This window comes from Euprymna scolopes, chromosome 3 (genome assembly GCF_053919585.1).
Source record: "Euprymna scolopes isolate OS-2025 chromosome 3, ASM5391958v1, whole genome shotgun sequence".
Classification (NCBI taxonomy): domain Eukaryota; kingdom Metazoa; phylum Mollusca; class Cephalopoda; order Sepiida; family Sepiolidae; genus Euprymna; species Euprymna scolopes.
In genome coordinates this window covers 49,126,296-49,146,872 of record NC_136484.1, presented here as the reverse complement: position 1 = coordinate 49,146,872, position 20,577 = coordinate 49,126,296, and the positions used below count along the sequence as shown (strand labels likewise).

General features: G+C 30.2%; 1 protein-coding gene across 2 annotated transcripts in view; it reads right to left on the bottom strand.

Annotated features, from left to right (window-relative positions):
- Positions 1-20,577, bottom strand: part of LOC145254864 (N-alpha-acetyltransferase 16, NatA auxiliary subunit-like) — an 85,969-nt gene that overhangs the window by 18,969 nt on the left and 46,423 nt on the right. The window contains exons 4-13 of one of the 2 annotated variants that reach the window (XM_080113731.1): positions 19,397-19,485; positions 15,088-15,156; positions 13,524-13,658; positions 10,741-10,888; positions 9,022-9,141; positions 8,435-8,530; positions 6,009-6,115; positions 4,038-4,107; positions 3,053-3,222; positions 716-877 (exon numbers count right to left, since the gene is read on the bottom strand). In XM_080113731.1, coding sequence (XP_079969857.1) covers positions 716-877; positions 3,053-3,222; positions 4,038-4,107; positions 6,009-6,115; positions 8,435-8,530; positions 9,022-9,141; positions 10,741-10,888; positions 13,524-13,658; positions 15,088-15,156; positions 19,397-19,485 — 1,166 coding nt within the window. The remainder of the gene's footprint in view (positions 1-715; positions 878-3,052; positions 3,223-4,037; positions 4,108-6,008; positions 6,116-8,434; positions 8,531-9,021; positions 9,142-10,740; positions 10,889-13,523; positions 13,659-15,087; positions 15,157-19,396; positions 19,486-20,577) is intronic. The other variant, XM_080113738.1, reaches the window with a different exon arrangement.

The following is a 20,577-nucleotide window of genomic DNA, read 5'->3' as shown; positions in this document are numbered from 1 at the left end:
AAGTTTGTTGAATGTTCAGTGAAAAGGAAATATGTTCAGATATAAAAAAAAAAAAAACTTGCAATATCTTGAATGATATTCAAATGGCAAGTCATAAGCAAAAAAAATAAATATAAATTAATAAAATAGTTTGAATGCAAACTTCAAAAAAGAAACAAATGTTACTGTGGTGCAATTGGCTAGTATTTGAATGTAAGCCCAAAGATTGATGGTTCAAACCCTATGGGACAATCTTCATTATACTTTATAAATAAATATATTAAAAAGAAACTTTTTTGATTTAGATCAGAACAGGAAAGTTTCTATAGTGTAACCAGTTGTCACATTAAACTTATACACAAACATTGCTTTTTGGATAAAGAGATTTAAAGTGTAACAATGAGTATTGTATATAAAAAAATGTGCTTTAGTCAACTCTATGAGTAGCCTTTACAATCTGGCCTTTTTTTGCTCCATTTTTGGAGGGGAAAATAATTTTTCTTTAAAAAAGCCATATGAATAAATAAAAAGAAAAAACTATCATGAGAATTTGATAAGTTCGATTTTTGGTTTAAGCTTATTTTGAAGCTATTCCTGTAACGGATAAACAGATTCTGATTTACAGATTTTTTTTTTTTTTTTTTTTACAAACATCAAATGCAAACAAAAAAAACCCAAACAAAAAAAACAAACAGCCATGAAAACCGATTTAAGAGTGAGAATTTTGGGCACGTACACAACTCACCCTAGTGAATTTAGCACACATATCAGCTGCCTCTTGAATCAGGTTGCCTCTTAACATGTACTTGGCACATTTAGAGTTGATGTAGCGATCAGCAGTATCCAACGATTGGGCTTCATCCATACACCGAACAGCTTCCTCCATATCACCCGCATGCTGAAAAATATTTTATTAAAAAAGACTTACTTTGACATTATTCATGGATTTACAAACTCATTTCAACATTGATAAAAATTAAATATTTATAAAATCTTTTGCATAATGCTTTTGTTCTTTTATTCATATAAGTTCCAATAAATACATATTCATTTATTAATCATTTCTCTTTGATAGGTTCATAAGAGTAGTGGTTGAAGCTCACAGTAATTATGTTGGAGTCCCTCAGAGGTAGATCCTAGGCCCAACTCACTCTCTAATCTACATCAATGATTTCCCAAATCACATCCTAAGACCATTCGTAGACATTGATGTTGATGACACTACCATCTATGGCAACACTTCAAACACCATAAACGACCAAGTTCTCTCTGATTCTCTCTCCTCTGATCTGAAGCACGTAGTACAATAGGGAAAGAGGTGGCTGGTTAATTTTAATGCATCTAAAACCAAGATTCTATCATTACATCATCAATGCTTTGATCCCCATCTGGCATCAATTGAAATGAATAGCTCTTGTCTTGAGGAGACTGTTTTGACAAGCTTCTGGATCTGACCTTTACTCCTGTTTGAGATGGAACACTTACATCAAATCCGTTGCCAAGGCTGCTGGAAAAATGGTGGAATCGTTCTACCACTTCAGTAGATATATCACTGTTGATGCAATTCTCTACCTGTATAAGAGCTAAGTACGTCCAAGGATGGAGTACTGTTGCCACGTCCAGACAGGAGCTGCTAGAAGCAGCTTATCTTGCCTTGACAGAGTTCAAAATATACTTTGTAGCTTAGTGCGGGATGCCCTTTTCTCTTCCCTGCAACCTCTTTCCCACAGAAGCGACGTTGCGAGCCTGTCTCAGCTTTATCGTTATTTTCATGGCAAGTGCTCATCTGAGCTCCAATCTATCCACCCCCCCCCCCGTCCTGACTGTCACAAAAAAAAACTTGTCTAGCTGAAAACACCATCAATAATTTCCCCACTCTTTATCTGTTTCTAAACCTTAATGTAGATTCTACAAACAAAACTTCTAAGAACTGCACACTTGTGGAACTGTTCCGTTTTCCTGCTTTCTAACTGACTACAATATGGTCATCTTTAAGCGTGAACAAGTTTTTGATGAGTCATCCCTGTAAGTAATCCAATCTACCAAATTTGTACTACTAACGATTACTACATTTTCCCATTGACTACTGCACACTCATTAACCCTTATCCTTGAGTGGCCTCCAAGCCTTGATAAGTGATGACTCCTTTGAATATATATATAAAACTCATCTGAGAACTCTCAATAGTTCATGTAATTTATTAATGCTGACAAAACAGAATTTATCAGCCATAACAAAGAGACTAAGCTGAAAAATGCCAACATGAAATCTAACCAGGTATTTGTAACCCTCAGCAGCAGTATACAGTCAGTGGAAAAAGATATCAAAATCTTTAAAAATAAGTCTTGCTGTGTTTTTGAATCTGGATGTCCTCCCACTGACAATCTTTAGAGAAACATTTTTAAGGGCCATGGTTGAACGTGTTTTGCTGTACGACTCTACAGAGTGGATACTGATAAAACAAGAAGCATCACTTGGCAGAATATACGCGAGGATGTTTCAAGTTGCATTGGAGAAAACACTCTACCAAGAAATACCCCCATGGAGACTTCCTTTTTATTTGATCTAAGAGAGGCATTGCTTAGACTTTTTTTTTTTTTTTTTTTTTTTTAAAATCACTCCTGGAAAAGCAAGTCAACACTTGTGAGTGACAAAAGATTGGTTTGAAGACCTAATTACATCTATATCAATCAACTTGTAAATGACTGATAGATTATGTTTTAATAGAATACCAATTGATATAATTGAACTACAATTTTTTACAGAACTTTAACTACATGCATGAAATGTTTCAAAGGACAGTTTAGAATATAAAAATATTCAAGAATCAATATCTAACTTGCTATAAATCAATTAAAAAAAGAAATCAGTAATTTTGATTATGTTTAAACAATTTGTAATAGGTTAATAGAAAAAATGTTTACACGTTATATTTGTATATTTTTTTAAAGAAACTATCCCATCTTTTGTAAATTAAAACACGTCTTTTGAAAATAATTTTTGATAACATTTAAGATTATAAAATTTTTGTTGTGATACATCAAAGAATGAAAAATTCCATTCCTTTCATTACCTTATAAATTTTAGCTTTGAGAGCATGCAGCTCTATAAGGAGGGGAGTATGTTCCAAGGCAGCATCAACATACTTCAGGGCTTGGTCTGACTGGTTCATAAAATCAAAATGCTGAGCAAGGAAATAATAGGTCCAAAGAAGGGCAGTAGGAGGCTCTTTTTCTACTTGAGCTGTATTTTGATACAGTGAAAAAGATGAGAAAGAAAAAAAAAAGTTGAAGAGAAGATAACTTCAAGGATGTTTACAGACGTTTCAAAGATTTATCAACAAATTCTGAATTAAAATAACTATTTTCCTATTATTAATTACAAAGTAATCAAGAACCATGTATATACAATAAGCATCCCAGGATGAAAATACTAAAAAATTACAAGGTTACTTTTGCATCTTTTTATCGGCATTTATCCAACTCAAATGTTAATCCATTAACTACTGGGATTAATTAAAAATGCTTTTTTTAGTAAAAAATAAAAAATAAAAAAAAATGTAAATGACAAATTTCTATAAAACAAATATGACCTTGTTTATAAATAAAACAAAAAGAAAATGCATAAGTAAAAGCAGCTACATTCTGAGGGTATTTATTGTATACATGGTCCATAATTAAGTGAAGGTTGTCAATAGTATTTCTAAAGTTATTCATACTGTATTTTTTTTTGTAAACAACTAGTCATTAAAGTAAATAGCATTTCAATGTTAAAATTATTCAACTCACTCTGAAATAGATTTACAAGATGGTACATCATTATTTACATGTTTGGTTATAATAGAGCATATAATAACCAAGTGAATATGGGAATGGAAATATTCTAGAAAGAGTTATATTAAAATGGTGTAGGAAGCAAAAAGCAACTAAAATTTACATTTAATTGATTTTGCAAACTCACTTTTTCCAGATTCAAAAACATTTAACTCGAGTTCAATGGTTGACCCAAAGGATCACATATTTCTTTTAGCAATAAAATATAAACTGTTTAAAACTTACAAGGATGGAAACGCTCCTCAGTTTTCAAACAATCAAGATAACCAAGCATAAGTTCCTCAATAATTTTTACCTGTAAAAATTTAAGAAATGACGAGTGATGATAGATCTATTAAGGTCGATAAAAATGATAGAATTAACAGATTTTCAAATTTTTAAAAGCATATTGTTCAAGAATCAGTGAGAAAAGTTTTTTTTTTTCCGATCACAAAAGAAGCATACCATGTCTTTAAATAAAAAATTTAACATTATGAGAAATTGTAACAGTATTGAGCCTACTCCGAATGAGTTCACATCTCGTAACAAGGGAGTCCACCTCCACCAGCCGAGTATATAACTTATTTCAGCTCCGTGTATGTCCTCACTCTTCTTATCCAAGTCTTCCATTGACTACCTTTGTGCTTCTTTTAGTCGATGGATGCAATTAAGGCTACCAATTTGCAGATGGATTCTTTCTCAGAGAATTAAATAATATGATCAAACCAGTGACATCTCCTTTAAGAAAAGTATCTGTGATAATAGCAGTGTTGCATCTTGCACAGACGGTGCAGTTTATGATTTAGTCAGAAGAATGAATGCATAAAGTGCATCCAAACATGTCAAAGTCCTTGAATGCATAAAGTTCATAAGCTATAGGAGTAGCGCATCTCGCAAGACTCACCAGATGTATCCTAAGAATACCAGGATAGAAAGTCATACCTGGCCCTCATGTGTACTTCAAATATAACAAGCATCATATTCTGGTAATTCATCTCATCTAGTGAGCTAAACCTCATGAAAGTACTTGTAGGTACTGTTTTTGTGGAACAGCAAAGGACAAGCTCACCACTTACAACTGGTTGATGACAGAAATCCACGTAACCTGTTTAGGAATCAATGGTTTTTGGTTGCTTGCACTTCTGTATCTGCAGAAACTTTACAGCAAGTGCAAGCATATGAAAATCCAAGGAATGCCGCCATTGATAACTGGCAAGTTCTGATTGTTCATCCTGCTACATTGGTGGATAACTTGCAGAATGAACGGGTACATAATCTGCCTCTGGCTTAACAACTAGTCTAATCTCACTACACTTCAGTCAATTCTGTCGTGACACTTTATTTAAAAAAGAAATCTCTAGCTTAAAAAGGTAGAAGTCGAGCATTGTCTTATTTTTGGGGTCCTAAATCAAAAACTAATTTTTTATCATATGACACTGTGCTAAAAAACAAAAAAAAAATTTGTTTTAAATAAAATAAAATTCTTCCAATACTGAATATAAATTTAAGATCAATTTACTTTTTTATATCAAATTTTAACTCTAAATAAAAGTTCACCATAAAATGATTTGAAGCTATTTAATATCATAAAAGAAAAGTTTAAGAATTTCTACAAATTTTATTCCAAACAGACTTTAAGTTTAAGTATTATTAATTCTGCAAAAATACAATTGATTAAGCATCAAATTTTTCACATTATACATAAAAAAGGGTTGTGTTTTTAATAAATTATTTGTTATGCACGTTCAACATAAAACAATCTGATGTTAATATTTCAAGGATTTTTTTCTTTGTCTAAAAAAAAAGTTTGTCTTTTTTTTTTTTTTTTTTTAACTTTTAGAAAAAAGTTTTCAGATTATTATAACGCTACTAAAATGTTCAGATTTTAAAAATTTAGTGTTCAATTTTAGAAAGCATTCAGTTTGCAAAGTTTAATAGAAAAATCTTAAATGTTTATTTTAAGATTGGAGAGAGGTCTGCTAAAAATTCTATTAAGCAAAAAAAGTAGGAGTAATTATTTTACAGTAAAGTTAGATAGAAAACTGTACCCCTCACCCAGTTAAAAATGGGACAGGAGATTTAAAAAAATAAAAACCTTTTTAGAATCTAAAAAATTAGTACTTTATAGGATTAAAAAGAATTTTTTTTTTAAAATAGTTAAAAAAAATAAAATAAGTTAGTCAAAATTATATTTATTAAACAAGAAAATTTACTTACCTTCTCTGGAAATTTATAGAGTTCTTTTAAACGGATAAACAATGGAGGCACCCCTTTGTGCAAAGCTGCTCGTAAATATTGATCAACTTGAGTCCTGAACATCTCACCTACAGCAATCATATCAACAATACATTATTATTTTAATTTCACCTTAAAGTCATCTAATAATTACAAATTGTAATATGAAAACTTTTTACTAAATAGGAGGGAAAAGAAATAATGAACCATCATGGAGCATTCCACTTTGTGGACAGTATGGTTGGATTATTTAAATACTAAATGTTTAAAAGACAAAAGAGGTCAACTCAGTTGGATGCCTGTGGATGAAGGGGAGACTTGTTAAAAATGAGACACAAACTTGGTGGTCTATACAAACAAAAAGTGCCTAAAAGAGGTGCTCATCTTTAAATTGTTCATACATGTCATCAAAAACATCTTTCCTGTCAAACTGAAAAAGATTGCCATCTTTGAATATTGTCCACTGGTAGTGAAAAATGAAACTGCATGGGTGGCCGACCTGGAAGCTGAATTGGGCAAAAATGACAGCAATGATATTTTTAATGACCTACTTGTAGATGACAAAAGATGCTAAATTCCATCATCTTCTAGTCAAATGACATCACAAGTTAGTAAAAAAAAAACAAAAAAAAAAAAAAAAAAACCTTAGGATATATCCTGCATTAGCTGGTTACAAAGTTTGTATCTTTATCAACAAGATTTTCTCTACCATAAAATCAAGTTACTATGTTGTACTAATCTTATTTCAACCAACAGTGCTTATCCAGATTGGCATTTATGGTGGCATTTAAAATTAAAGAAAATACAGAAATGTCTTTATGATATATGTACCAGTCACGAAATGAAGATGAAAAATGACTTTTTTTTTTTTTATTCAAGAAAAGCAAATTTTAATGTCTTGATAAGGGTGGAAAAAAAAAAAGAAAAATGTCCAACAAATCAGTGGACAAAGGCAGATAAACCTTAATGCATGTAGAACCTATCAAAATTATCACCAATTACCTCCCCTTATGTTCTCTGGAAAAATATGGCTTTGTCAGTCACTTATCGGCAAAAAAGCAAATTTGTATAAAAAAAAAAAAAAAAAAAAAATTACTTGATCAATTTTTGTGATTTTTGGAATATAAAATCTTCATTTCATAGCAAAACGTACAATATAAAAGTTTTTCTTGCATTTTTGTTTATCACTATAAGTGCCAATTTGAATAAGCACCTAACTGTAAACTGCAACTAATGAAAAGCAAAGAAAAAAAAGTAAAATGGCTATAGCTGGGATAGAATTTTCTTTGTACATTTTCCATCATCAAATGTATTATCTTTACATTAACATTTAATGTTGCGTATCAGTAACGCAATAAACGCGGTACTGATTTGAACCCAACTTACGTGTGTCGAGCAAGTGCAGAGAAGTCAGAGGGGTCAAAGGGGTTGCCAGTGACACCTATCAAACTCGGTGACTTCAATTGACAAAACGTGCACCTGCATTGCTAGAAAGTGGGTCAGTGCGTTTTGGGTGCAGACCGGTTAACACATACATCGATATTAATAGAAATGCACATAGGATATTTTGGAGTAGACATTCGAATTGGAGTTGAAGCTTGGTAGTCAGTCAGATTTGATTGGAGATAGAGTTAGTTTTGAGACCAGGAGGGTCAAAGAAAAGATGTGTCAATAAAAACGCAAGAAAGCTTAAGTGAGCAATACAAGGGCTCCCCAGCTTCACTCATAGACGAATTAAGAAATCCTTGCCAAAAAATCAGTATCTTGTTTTCATCTTGAATGCTTCTTTACAGATCATCCATTACTGACGAGGAAGAAACGCACCTCAAACAAAGGATAATAAATTAAAAAAAAAAAGTATGGTGAACTCTTAACATGTATGCACACACAATTAAGAAATACTAATGAATAACACATCCAACAGATACACAACATAAGGGCCCTTAAAGGAGTTCGACCATGTGTATACACACCCGACTGTATAAATGTATATAAACTGTATATATGACTTGTATATAATGAAATGGGAAAAGATGTATGCGGACAAGCTTGAAGAGACTTTCATAGAGGCCATTAGAACACACAGACACACACACTAAGGCATGATATAATATTAATTCATAAAATTATCTTAAAAAATTTTAAAAAATTTAAAAAAAAAATAAAATTTTTTTTAAAATGAAATACCAAACACATTCTCAAATAGATTTTTAAAGATTAAACATTTCTGATTGACAATTATTTCAAGTTGTATAAATATTTACTTGGAATTGTGCTATTAAAAACATCTTATTTAATACTTACCACACAAAAAAATGTTCGTTATATCAAATGTAATTTTTTAACTTAAAAATATGTAATTAAAGAAAAAATTCAACACTTCTAAAAAGGACTGAAAGAAAACTGACCTGTGGTGAATGATAAAGGCACTCTCTTCGGTAAAGATGCTTTTGGAAATTTAGCTGATACATCTGTATAATATTTCAACCGTTCCACAAGAGTAGCTGAGGAAGAAAAAAAAGAAATAAAATAAAATTTGAAAATATCTAAAATGAAAAAAAATTTCTTTTTTTGCTTATTTGGATTCTTCTCACTGTTCTCATATTAAATGTTATTTTTAATGTTTCAGATGTAACCTCCAACTTTCTTCAGGTGTATCTTGTCAAACTCTAGAATCTGCACAGAATTTCAGACAGAACCCTGAGGGTAGCATGCTCTTGTTCTATCAGCTATGACTGGTTAGAAGTCTTAACTAATTCGCAATTGTATTTTTAGTGTCACCCACACCGAGGCTTGAACCTTCAACCTCCAGAACTTACAACTGAATCTTACCAAGTACCTTATTCACTATGCCACGTATCCAAGTAGTAGCCCATTATATCTAACGTAAGTAAGAGTTATAAAAAAAAAAATAAATAAAAAGGACAAAATCTTTGAAGCTTTCCGATATTCATAAAGTCAAAACTTTTGGGAATGAAAAGAGCAAAACACTTACCTGTGGTCATGGTCTGTTCCATGCCTCGATAGTAAGCCATGTTTTCAGGATTCCTTTCTACAAGAATCTTAAAAATAGCACTAGCTTCCTCTTTCCTGTTCAATTTTAATAACAAATTTGCTGAAAAAAAAAAAATAAACATGAAAGGAAATTAGTTTGCTTACAAATATAGATTTGGAATTTAAATAGTAAATAACTGGATTTAACAATGTCATAAAAAAATAAATAAAATTATAACCACATTATCTTTAAACACTCAGTATGCAACATTATTATAAATAAAAGAACACTACTTTATCTAAATATTATTTTGGATTTTAAAATAAGTAAAATTGAGATCAATAATTTAATTCGTTAAAGACAATACACTTTCACAAATATTAAACAATTTAATTATAACTATGGATGGCCAAAGTAACCTGTAATATAATATATAAATGGCTATATATCTCTGTCTGCCGGTCTGTCTCCATATTTTCAAACTATCTCCTCCAAAACTAAAAGCAGTGCTAGGGGCCTCAAATGATTAGATTTTTTACAGGCCGTTCTTTTATGGGCCTTTAGCCGGTTAAAATTGTTTTTATGGGGGTCAAAAAAAAATTTTTGTTAATCGTTATACATTTTGTTCCTTCATCTTAGTTTATTTTTAATCGGTTTATATGCATGTCACGTTGGTACAGTGGTAACATCACCAGCTTTGAATGCAACAGTTTCGGTTCTAACTGACGGCACCCAAATACGTTTTTTTTTTTTACTTTTGAAATCACGACTATATACGAAATCTAGACAAAATAAAACATATTTAAGCAAGCGTATTTTACACCTGGGTAAAGCTTCCCCCGCTAGTTTTTTTTATAAACATCATCTCAGTCTTAATAGACAACCAGCAGTGACACTAGAATATAAAATATTTAAATAAGGCTAAGACAGACTCCGATAAATATATTAGACAGAAAAAAGAAAAAGTGAAACTAGTGTAAAAGCCTAGGACAGGGCATTGAGAAATATATATTATATAATATTGTTGCTGGTTTATTGTTTAATAGTTTTCAGGAAAGCATGTATGTATGTCTGATTTTTATGACTGTTTGTAGGGTAATGTTAAAAGGATTAAGTTAGAGTTTGTGATCCAGATAGGAACTAAAGCTGTCCACAAAGCATTCGTCCGGACCATTCTCTGCTACGGATGTGAGGACTGGCCAATGAGAGCTGCTGATCTTCGCAGATGAAGTTTTGGATCATTTCTGTTTGCATTGCATCTTGCATGTGCCCTGGCAACACCTCTTGCTGAATGCGGTGATAAAAGTATGGTTTCACATTACCTCCCTTTAGCGGAATCGTCTTACGAGACGCCTTCGTTGGGCTAGTCACACCCTCTGCTCTCAACGAAGCAATCTCATCAGAAGCCATCGATCCTGTTCCTCTGTGGGACTGGAAGAAACGATGCAGTGATCAGCTTCAAAAGTGGCTCAGAGCAGCTAAGCAAGATACCAAATCGATTCTGGGTCCGACAATCTACGATGTTCAGCGTTGGAACTGTAACTGGCTGTTGATAGTGTTAGCGATGATGAAGGATTGCTGGGCCAGGCTAGATGCGTTGTGATGAATTTATTGGAAGGAGCCGGCTTAATCGATCTAGGGTGAATGCCGCCTCCAAGAAAAGAAATTGAAAAGATTGCATTAAAATGTTTAAAAGCCACCTTAAAAATAAATATTCACCTTTTGTTTCAAGCAAATAGAGACGGTCAACAATTTGATTTTCATTTGAATTCAAATGATGTAAAGATTCATCAACCATGTCAGCCTCCTGCATTACAAGATTCTGGTAGAGTAACATCTCACTATGTTCATAATCCATTGGTTTTGGCTACAAATAAAAAAAATGTATATTATTATACGTAATTGACAAAAAACAATTATATACATGCACATGGCTGCAAGAGATTTTGCCGAATTCAAGAGTATGCAGAATAAAAATGAGTAATCTATTATTTGAAAGCAAAGTCAATCAATGTTTCACTATGTACTTTTTTTCTTCTATATATTTTAATCACACAAAATACATACTAAAATATTCCTCAGTTTTGGGATTAAGTTATGTAAGAAATTCTTTTATTTGTTTTAATCAGCCATAATTCTGCATCTCTAAATTATATATGTAATTCCCTCTCCACTATGTTCATTTAACCACTTAGTCTCTGGATATTTACAGAAAGAGTGAATTTTTTTTTTTTCAGTATTGCTAATTTACATAATATCTGTACATACTACAAACATCTATGTACATTAGAAAGTAAAATAAGAGTTTTACTTTCTAATGTAATATAAAAGTAAAGAGATTTATTATTTTCAGTTATGCAAGAAATTTTATGAATTTTAGAATTAAAATCAAAATAAAATAGTGGTATTGGTTGTGATCTAATGGTTCACAGGTACTTTTAGATGAGGTGTTGTATCCCAGTTTCTATAAATCTACATATATTGAGCTTTTCTTTTGGCTGTAACACAAAGGACGATATTAAAGTTTTGAATTTTTTTTTACATAAGGACTGATTGTTTATATTACTCGTATTGATCGAACTATTGTTCTCATCTTGCGTGTTATTTGTGCACCAGGATTTTCTTTTGACCGTTTTCAGGTATGTTGGTTGTTGTTTGCAAAAGAATGAGAAAAATGGCTGCATAGATACTATAACCATAAAATAGAAACCAACTCACAGAATACAAAAATATCTACAGAGTCAGTAACTTTTTTTCGCTTGCAAACAACCAACATGCCTGAAGATGGTCGAAGAATAGTCCGACCGAAACACTGCACAAAAAACATTCAAAATGAGAACAATTTGATCAATACAAGTAATATAAACAAAGGGAGGTAGGTCAGCGTATATTTTAAGCAACTGCTAGCATCAATCAACAGCTGTAATGTCAGTATTGTTTGCAAACAAGACACCCTCCTCATGTAACTTTATTAAAGTTACAAAGCAATTAACGGAGTATGTCATTTTTGACAGCACAAATTAGTCTCAAAAGTCCCCAGGGGATGTCAAATCCTGGTGAAAATGAACAAACCGTGCCATTTTAGGCCTTAACATGTGTAAATTTGAGTTCTGCACCATGCAGAAAAAAAAAAAAAAAAAAAAAGAACTGACTATTTGCCTCCCCCCTCCCCATTTAGCCCCAAAAGTCCAAGGCCTTTACATATTTAAATTTGAGTTCAGCACCATGAAAAACTGCTAAATAGACATACACAGAAAATTTTGGACAAATATGGTAAAATAGTCCCAAAAATGGAGTGTTTTTATTAGCCCTAAAAGAGCCCCTGAGGCACACATATGAGCTATCGTGAAGTAAATCAGTTAGTTACAACTTTTCAGAAAGTTTCATAAAAATCCAAAGCATAAATTTTTTTTTTAATAAGCACAAGTCAATTTTAGCCATTTTAACTTGAAAGGCACCCCTAGTGGGGTAACCAGTTTTCCCAGAAAATCTGTTTTACTTTTTTTTTTTTTTTTTTTTTTTTTTTTTTACTCATGTTTAATGTTTGTGCAAAATTTCAAAAAATTCCAAGGTGTAATTATTGAGAAAAGTGCGGGTAGACGAATGGACAAGGGTGAATTTACAGGTCCACCCTCTTTTTGTCCGGGGACAAACAAAAATTATAATCAAAAATATTATATAATGATAGTTTTAAGATGTAGCAGTTTATAGAAAAGTTTTAGCATATGTTAAAATGAAGATAAATAGTTACGAATCAACCAGTTGTTTGTGTTACAGTTACTTATAATGTAATTAAGTATTCTATGATCGAGTAAGATAACTCACCAAATAACATCACTTACTAGGCTTCTATGGCTTCTATTTATTACTTTCACTTTATTTATCTTGTTTGACCTGCCATCTTAGTTCGTTTACATCGTATATTACGTTTGTTTCTGCTATTACGTTTATAAAGAACTTATGGTAATAAAAAGATTAGAATAATCGATTACAAATAAAAAGGAATATCACCACAGGTATTAATACTATTTAATCTGTAATTATAGAACGAGATAGCAAGTAAATTAATTTGGAATTGTCTTCTTTTTTTTTTTAATGTTTAACTGGCTTTGCAAACACTTTTTCCAGATTCAAACAATTTAACCCAAGCTAAATAGATCATATATTTTAAGTTTCTTTATAAACTAGACATTAATATTAAACTGCAGTATAAAATTGTTTTGCAACTATTTAATGCTGAAATAATACCAACAAGAAATGATTCATTAAATTAGCAAAAGCTAGAAAGGTGTGGGTTCATAGTTTACTCAATTGTATTACAATTCAATGGATCGTTTTGCCGATTCCATAAGTTCACTTTGGTGTCGATTAAACAACTTGTGCCTCCAGTCTCATTTGAACATTTCAAAAAACATTTTGTATTATCATTTAAAAAACATTTGATTGAGAAAAATGTTTTAATAGTATTGTTTTCATACAAAATGAAATGCTACAATACATACCACTTGCGTCTTGCGAAATTCTTCCAAGATTTTCAGAGCCATATCATAATCCTTGAGAAGATGATAGGCCATTGCGTAACCAATCCAAGAAGCCCTCTGACCAGGCCGAAGGACTAACAGTTGGTACCGCGTATCCTACAAAGAAAAAAACAGAGATTATCTAAAAAGAAAAGTTTAATAATGAGCATACTTATTTTATCGATTAAAGTCGTTTAACCTTTATTATTCAATGGAAATAGAATCTCATTGTCCTTTTGATATGCTGTGAGAAATATACAAGCTGCCAACACCTTAAAAAAATCCCAAGCAAATCCCAGTGTGTTTCAAGCATATTATTTCTTTACCCTCTTAAAAAGTGAATTGCATTCTAATGCTGCATATGAGATGACGCCACAAAAAAATAGTGAAGAAATGATGAATGTGAGAAGTGTGAAGGGCCAACATCGCCTTCACATTTTCGCCAAGTTTCAGAAAAATCTAATGGATGGGGCAAAAAGTGTCATTTTTTGCAATTTTGACCCCTTTTGAGCTCCTGGGAACGCCGAATCTAAAAAATGGACAAATGGTGCAGTTTCACGCCTTAAGACATGTATATTTAAATTCAGCACCATGGAAAACCACTATATAGACATACATATCAAGTTTTTTTGAGTAATATGAAAAAAGAGCTCCAAAAAAGCATGTTTTTTTTTGTTTTGTTTTTTTAGCTCTAAAGGTCCCAGAGGGATGCAAACCAGAATTTCACCAGGGTCACACATACTGAATTTATATTAAGAACAATGGCCTCCACATTTTGGTCAAGTTTCAAGAAAATCTAATGGATGGATCAAAAGTTATAGGGCAAAACGTGTCATTTTTTACCTCTTGAGCCCTAGGTGACGCTACGGGAATTTTCGCAAAAAATTTTTTTTACTGTGCACATCTATTTAATGAAATACAATTTTTGGCAAAATTTCAAGAAAAACTAATGGACAATTGTCCAAACTAACGAACGCTACTAATAAATCGGGTGACCAATTTCCATAAACAGATCATCTTTTTCATGAAACTCCTATTTATGGAACACGTTTCCATAAAACTACAAGAATCATCTTCAAATCTAATATCAATAAATACTTTCCATAAACCATCTTCATAACTAATTAAATTTTGTTCATTCTACTGAATGATTTTTTTCAATCCTCTCATATTCTTTATCATTCAATTAGCAATTGATTCACTTCACTAACTTTTCTTTGTGGTACTTTTTAAAACTTGATGTGGCAACTAAAAAAAAAAAAAAAAAAAAGCATTTTTAAATTGTATTCTTGAATTTATAAAATATAGCATACAGTATTTCTCTTCTTTAAAAAAAAAAAAAAAAAAGGGCAGAATAAGTTAAAAATCAATCACCACAACTCAAATTTTAAAAAGCATGCTAACCAGATCATAACTTAGCCATACACTATCAAGTTATATAACTATACAAGTAAAAAGCTTTCAACACCAGAAGTTTCTAGACAAAGCTACAATTAAGTGACCTTCAACTTAAAAACATTGAACTCTTAAAAGTGATTATACATACCCGGTAACCTTCTAAATCCCTCATTTGTATTTGTAAGAGAGACAAATCTCTCAAAATCTGGATATTGTCCTGAAATTAAATTTTATTTTTAATTAATAAGAGAATTTTGTTACACTCACCTCTCCACATAAATCTTATCAATTATATAGAACTATTAAAATAAAAGTTTGCTTTGTCTTTTTTTTTCTTCCAGACATATATAAATAAAACAATTAGAAATCAATTCAGAGCAATTTACTTAAAAAAAAAAAAAAAAAAAAAAAAAATTAAATCTTTGAGAAAATGATGTAATATATATGAAAAATGTAAGGTGGTTTTCATTACAAACATCAAATATAATATTTGGAAAATTAAAGATATAAATTGGTGATATCCTTACAATAAAAATTAAAATTGGGTTTTCTAATTTCACAAGTATAGATATTTATTATAATACACAAAACTAACATACAAATATAAACTAAAATATAGCATCATATAATTATATATAATTGATAAAAATTAAAGAAAAGTTACTTTAAATAAATTAAATATGTTTATTCAAAGTGCATAGTAATTTTTTATTTAAATCTAAAATGTCAAATCATAATTTTTCTAAATCAATATTAAATCTTTGAATTAATTTTTCTATAGGTTTATTTACTAAAGAAAAAATAAATACCCTGCAAATTAGTGACATCAGCTATACAGATGATAGATGAAAGTATATAAAGAACTTCAAATGTTTAAAAACCATTTTTTTTTAAGTCCACTTCTACAAAATTGATATTTGTCCAAAATAAAAACTTTAGTTGATTTACTTTATTAGTAATTAGCAGGCTGCCCAGCGTTGGCATAAAATATGCATAAATATTATATTTCAATTCATACAGAAACTGAGACATGTGTATGCGAGTATTGCCCCCCCCCCAACAGTTCACTTCTGGTAAGTAAAAAAAAAAAAAAAAACCGGCTGAGATCAAAACCAAAAAAATAGGAGTTAAGTATGATAACCATTAGGTCAGCTTAATAACCTTTATAAAGCCTTCATAAAGTGTTTTCAAATTTACTTATTTTTAACATAATGAATCAGTCATGTGAACTATTCACACATATGCATTCATGAAACAGTTAGCAAACGGATAAAAATTTGACCCCTCTCCCAATACCAATTTTACAATTTTGACCCCATGGCAACCAGTTTTTTTCTGGTTGAAAACCAATTAAAAAGTTTTCCACATGTCTAAATATGCTATATACCACATTTCAAGTCTGTAGATCAGAAATTTGTTGAGTATATAGGTTGAGAAAAAGATTACTAAGTAGATTGAAAACAAATACGCTTGTAAGAGTTTTTTTTTTTTACTTAAAAACTAAAATGTTTAAGAAATACATTAAATACTGTTACTGATATGTGGCAATAGTACTTTTAATAGACATGCCAAATTCTAGAGATGAGAGAGAGGGGGTATTTGAATTTGCTGCTAACATGTAACAATTATTTTTATTAATTATGCTACAGTAAGTTTAATAGAAAGATGGGTTTTTCTTGAAGGCACCAACAGTACATATTTGTGAGATTGATAGAAAATAGAGTAGCAATTAACAAGTAGGTGGTACAGTAATTGGTCTATAAATAAACACATGACAATGACAAATTCGATCCATTAAGTTATTTTAAGTGTTGTTATTTTACATGACAAAGAATTCCAGAGTCAAGTTTCTCCCTTTGTTGGAAAACATCCACCATTTCATTAAACCTGTGACTATTTAGCAATCATTGAATAATCTTGATTTACTTTGATATTAAACACATGAAACATCAAGGTCAACAACAATAAGACTTATTATGATTACTAGTGGGACCTGTGAAAATACCACAACAGCATCTTTTATATGTAATATATTACTGGTGGGCATTCTGTGAATTCTCAGCATGAATGGAGACCCCCACCCGCAATATTATTGTAGCCCTTTTTGTTAAAACTGTAAAAGTATTTATCTAATTTGGTTAATATAGTGTTAGAATATATCAAGTTATTACGGTTTACCTCAAATATCCTTATAGGAGTCTGTGACATATTTACATTGTATGGATGCTTGGCAGGAACGGACATCCTACAATATCATTATACCATCTTTAGACAGAACAGATACTACTCTTAGATCCCAGTCAGAAGACCACAAAGGTATATTTTAGTTTCACTTTTTTACATTGTGGCTTTGGTGCTTGGGAAATTCTATTTATTAAAAAGGGAGAGTACAAGGTGTTAAATTAACATATCTATATACTAATTTCATGTTCATAGTAGGTTACCACCTTCTATCCTGCTTTTTAATAGGATTTCCCCGATTGAATAATTAATAATCTGGAAATCGTGACACACATATGTATGTTAAAGGTACTATGGTATTAATATACAGATACTTGATGACCCTGCACAAAATACACAGTATTATTATTGACATTGTGAAAATGTTAAAAGGCTTTCATATTCGATAAAATATCAGCCAACAACTTTTTTTAATCAATAACTATAAATATCAAGTCTTAATTCTTCATTTCTTTAGATTTATTTACTAAAAATGACTAATAGCGATATCAGGCAAATATCAAATTGCTTAAAATAAAAAATTAAAAAATTTTTAATCATTCTTTACATATGAAAAAATTCATTAATGTTAATGAATTAAGAAATAAGTTATATTGATATTGCAAACAATAAAAACAATATCAATAATTTACAAAAACTAAACTTAGTTTTATGCCCAGAATTTTTTACTTATCAAAAAAATATAATCCATCAAAGACACTATAATGGATTAGTCTAATCAGCATTAAAATTAAGATACATCAATAATATATATCATTATAATCATAATACTGATAATGTCATTTCCTGGATTAATAAAGTGTATAATTTAATTCTTAGCTCTATTAAGAATAAATTCCTTAATCCCCCTCCCAAATAAAAATGGCAGTTTTTATTTGAAGTAATTTTGTTTTTTCATTTGTACACTTTTTTTTTTTTTTTTTTATTATATTTACTATGTGATGGTTTTTTGGCTTATTAAATCATGTTTTTATATATAAAATATTGAATGACTAACTGGATCGACTGGAAGTCTAGTTTGTTGCAGGAATAACAGCTGATTCTAAAATTGATCAACTTTCAGGAGATACAGAATTACGCATTACACAAGTGTGTGATACACATACACATTAAATAAAGTCAAATGTTTAACTTTAGTTGCATTTTAATGAAACAAGATAAGGTCCTACCTCAATTCTACAAAAAAAAGGGGAGCAATTCAAATCACTAGGATTTGAGTGAATACCGCAGATGTAACATTAGCTCAATGGATGGTAGTTTAGATGTTACAGAGTTGATTCAAGAACACAAAAGTTATGAAAATCATTATTATGTAAACATGTTTCATAAAATTCAACATCAAAATATTTTTGTGTAAATATGTTTCTGAAATCTTTATTAAAAAAAAAAATAAAATAAAAAAAATCTCTTTACCAGCACATAGTAATCGAAGAGAATTTCTTTATAAGTTCAGGTAGACAGTGGAATTGTTAAATAACTACAAACACCTTAATTACATCTGTAATGTACAATAAGGCATGTGATAGACTAAACTAAATAAATTGCATAGAATACTAATCCAGTTTGTGTAGATTTTGAATTCAATTCAATTTTCATATCTAGCCATATAAAATAAAATGAAGAAAAATTTAAGATCATACCGTTATTGAATATTGATGGAAATTTTGGTTTAATGAGTTTGTAATAAAAACAATTTCACAATCTACATGAACCTATAATGAAATGATATCAAATTTACCTTCTGTTAATGTGTTGATGAAGATATTTTCTTTAACAAAGATTTCAGAAACATTTCCACAAAATTCTTGGATGTTGAATTTATCGAATATACTTACATAATACTGATTATGTCATCAATTTTGTATTCTTCTAAGTTGTAATATATATATATAACAAATAAAAAACAAAAAAAAACATCAGCTTAGTTTCTGACAAACTTTTCCTCACTTTCTTTATCCAACTTTAAACTTGAGACATCTGATTACGGAATTATAAAAGATACATGACAAATTTTTTATAAAGCTGTATCGAGTTGGTTTACCAAAAACATGAGCAGATAAATGCTTGCATAATATGTATTACTAAGAAAAGACTGTTATAGCAATGAGGAAAATTAAGATTTTTTTATTTGACCACTTAAAATTTAGTTCTAAGGTCCTAGAAACTGGTACAATGTTAATAAAAAAAAAAAAAAAGTGTGCCCATATTTTACCTACCTTGTCCCATTTTAGGGCATTTCTATAACATTTTATGGCTTCATCATATTTTCGGTCAGATCTCTGTAAGAGACCGTATACATGCCAACCTGAAGATGCGTTAAAGACATAACAAAATCGGAAGACCAAACAATTTTACCAGCAATAAGGGGGACATTAATTTGAAAACCATTTTCATTTCATCAGTAAATAAATTATAAAAAATTAAAACGATCACATCAAAATATCAATGATTTCAGTTTTATAAAAACTAATTGACATTTCAACATTATGTTTATTAACTGGACAAAAGAAAAATACATTTAAATTTGCAAGTGTATGTATGTATGTGTGTGTGTGTGTGTATATATAAGATGTATATTTTGATTGGGTTATTTAAAATATGTTTTTGAAATAAATATTTTCACGTGAAATATTAATCTTTATTAATTAACTAGTCAAATTCACCATATTACTTTTCTCAATAACTCTGAAGTCAGCATTTATAGTCACAAGGCAATAACAGTTCCATTGGTATAAAATTCCAAATACAGGATAATAGAGCATCTTATGACAGAGCTTCATATGTATTAAGGGTATTAAAAAGTTTAATTTTTAAATCAAATACCTGGTATAATTTGGTTAAGTTGGAAGAAACTTTTGCATATAATTTAATGATAAAATAAGTCAGCAACTTAAATTGTTTCCATATTAAATATATGAATTCCATTAATATTTTAACTATACGAAATAATGTTTAATTTCTTAGATTCAATAATTTGTATTAGTGTTTCTTTAATTATATTTTCAGTTGCAAGATCTTTTGCAGCTTGTTCAAATTAGAATCGATTATGAACAGAAACCAAAAATTCTGAACAAAATATTTTTGTTTGGATTATGAGTCTTTATTCAAAATTAAAAACATTGTTTATAAATTATTACGAGTTGTGATGATAAAAACATCAAACAAAATGACAACGAAAAATTACCCGTCAAAAATTGGTAACAGTCAACGATGCATATTCATCTTGCACATTTGTGAAAGAGTAATTTATAGCAAGTTGAAAAGTTTCTGAATGTTAAAGCTAGTTTGAGATTATATTTAAAATTAAGATTATACGAAATAACTCAAAACAGAAAAAGAAAAACTTAATTCACAAAAAAATCCATGTTTCATGATAAAAAACAAATCATGATTACTG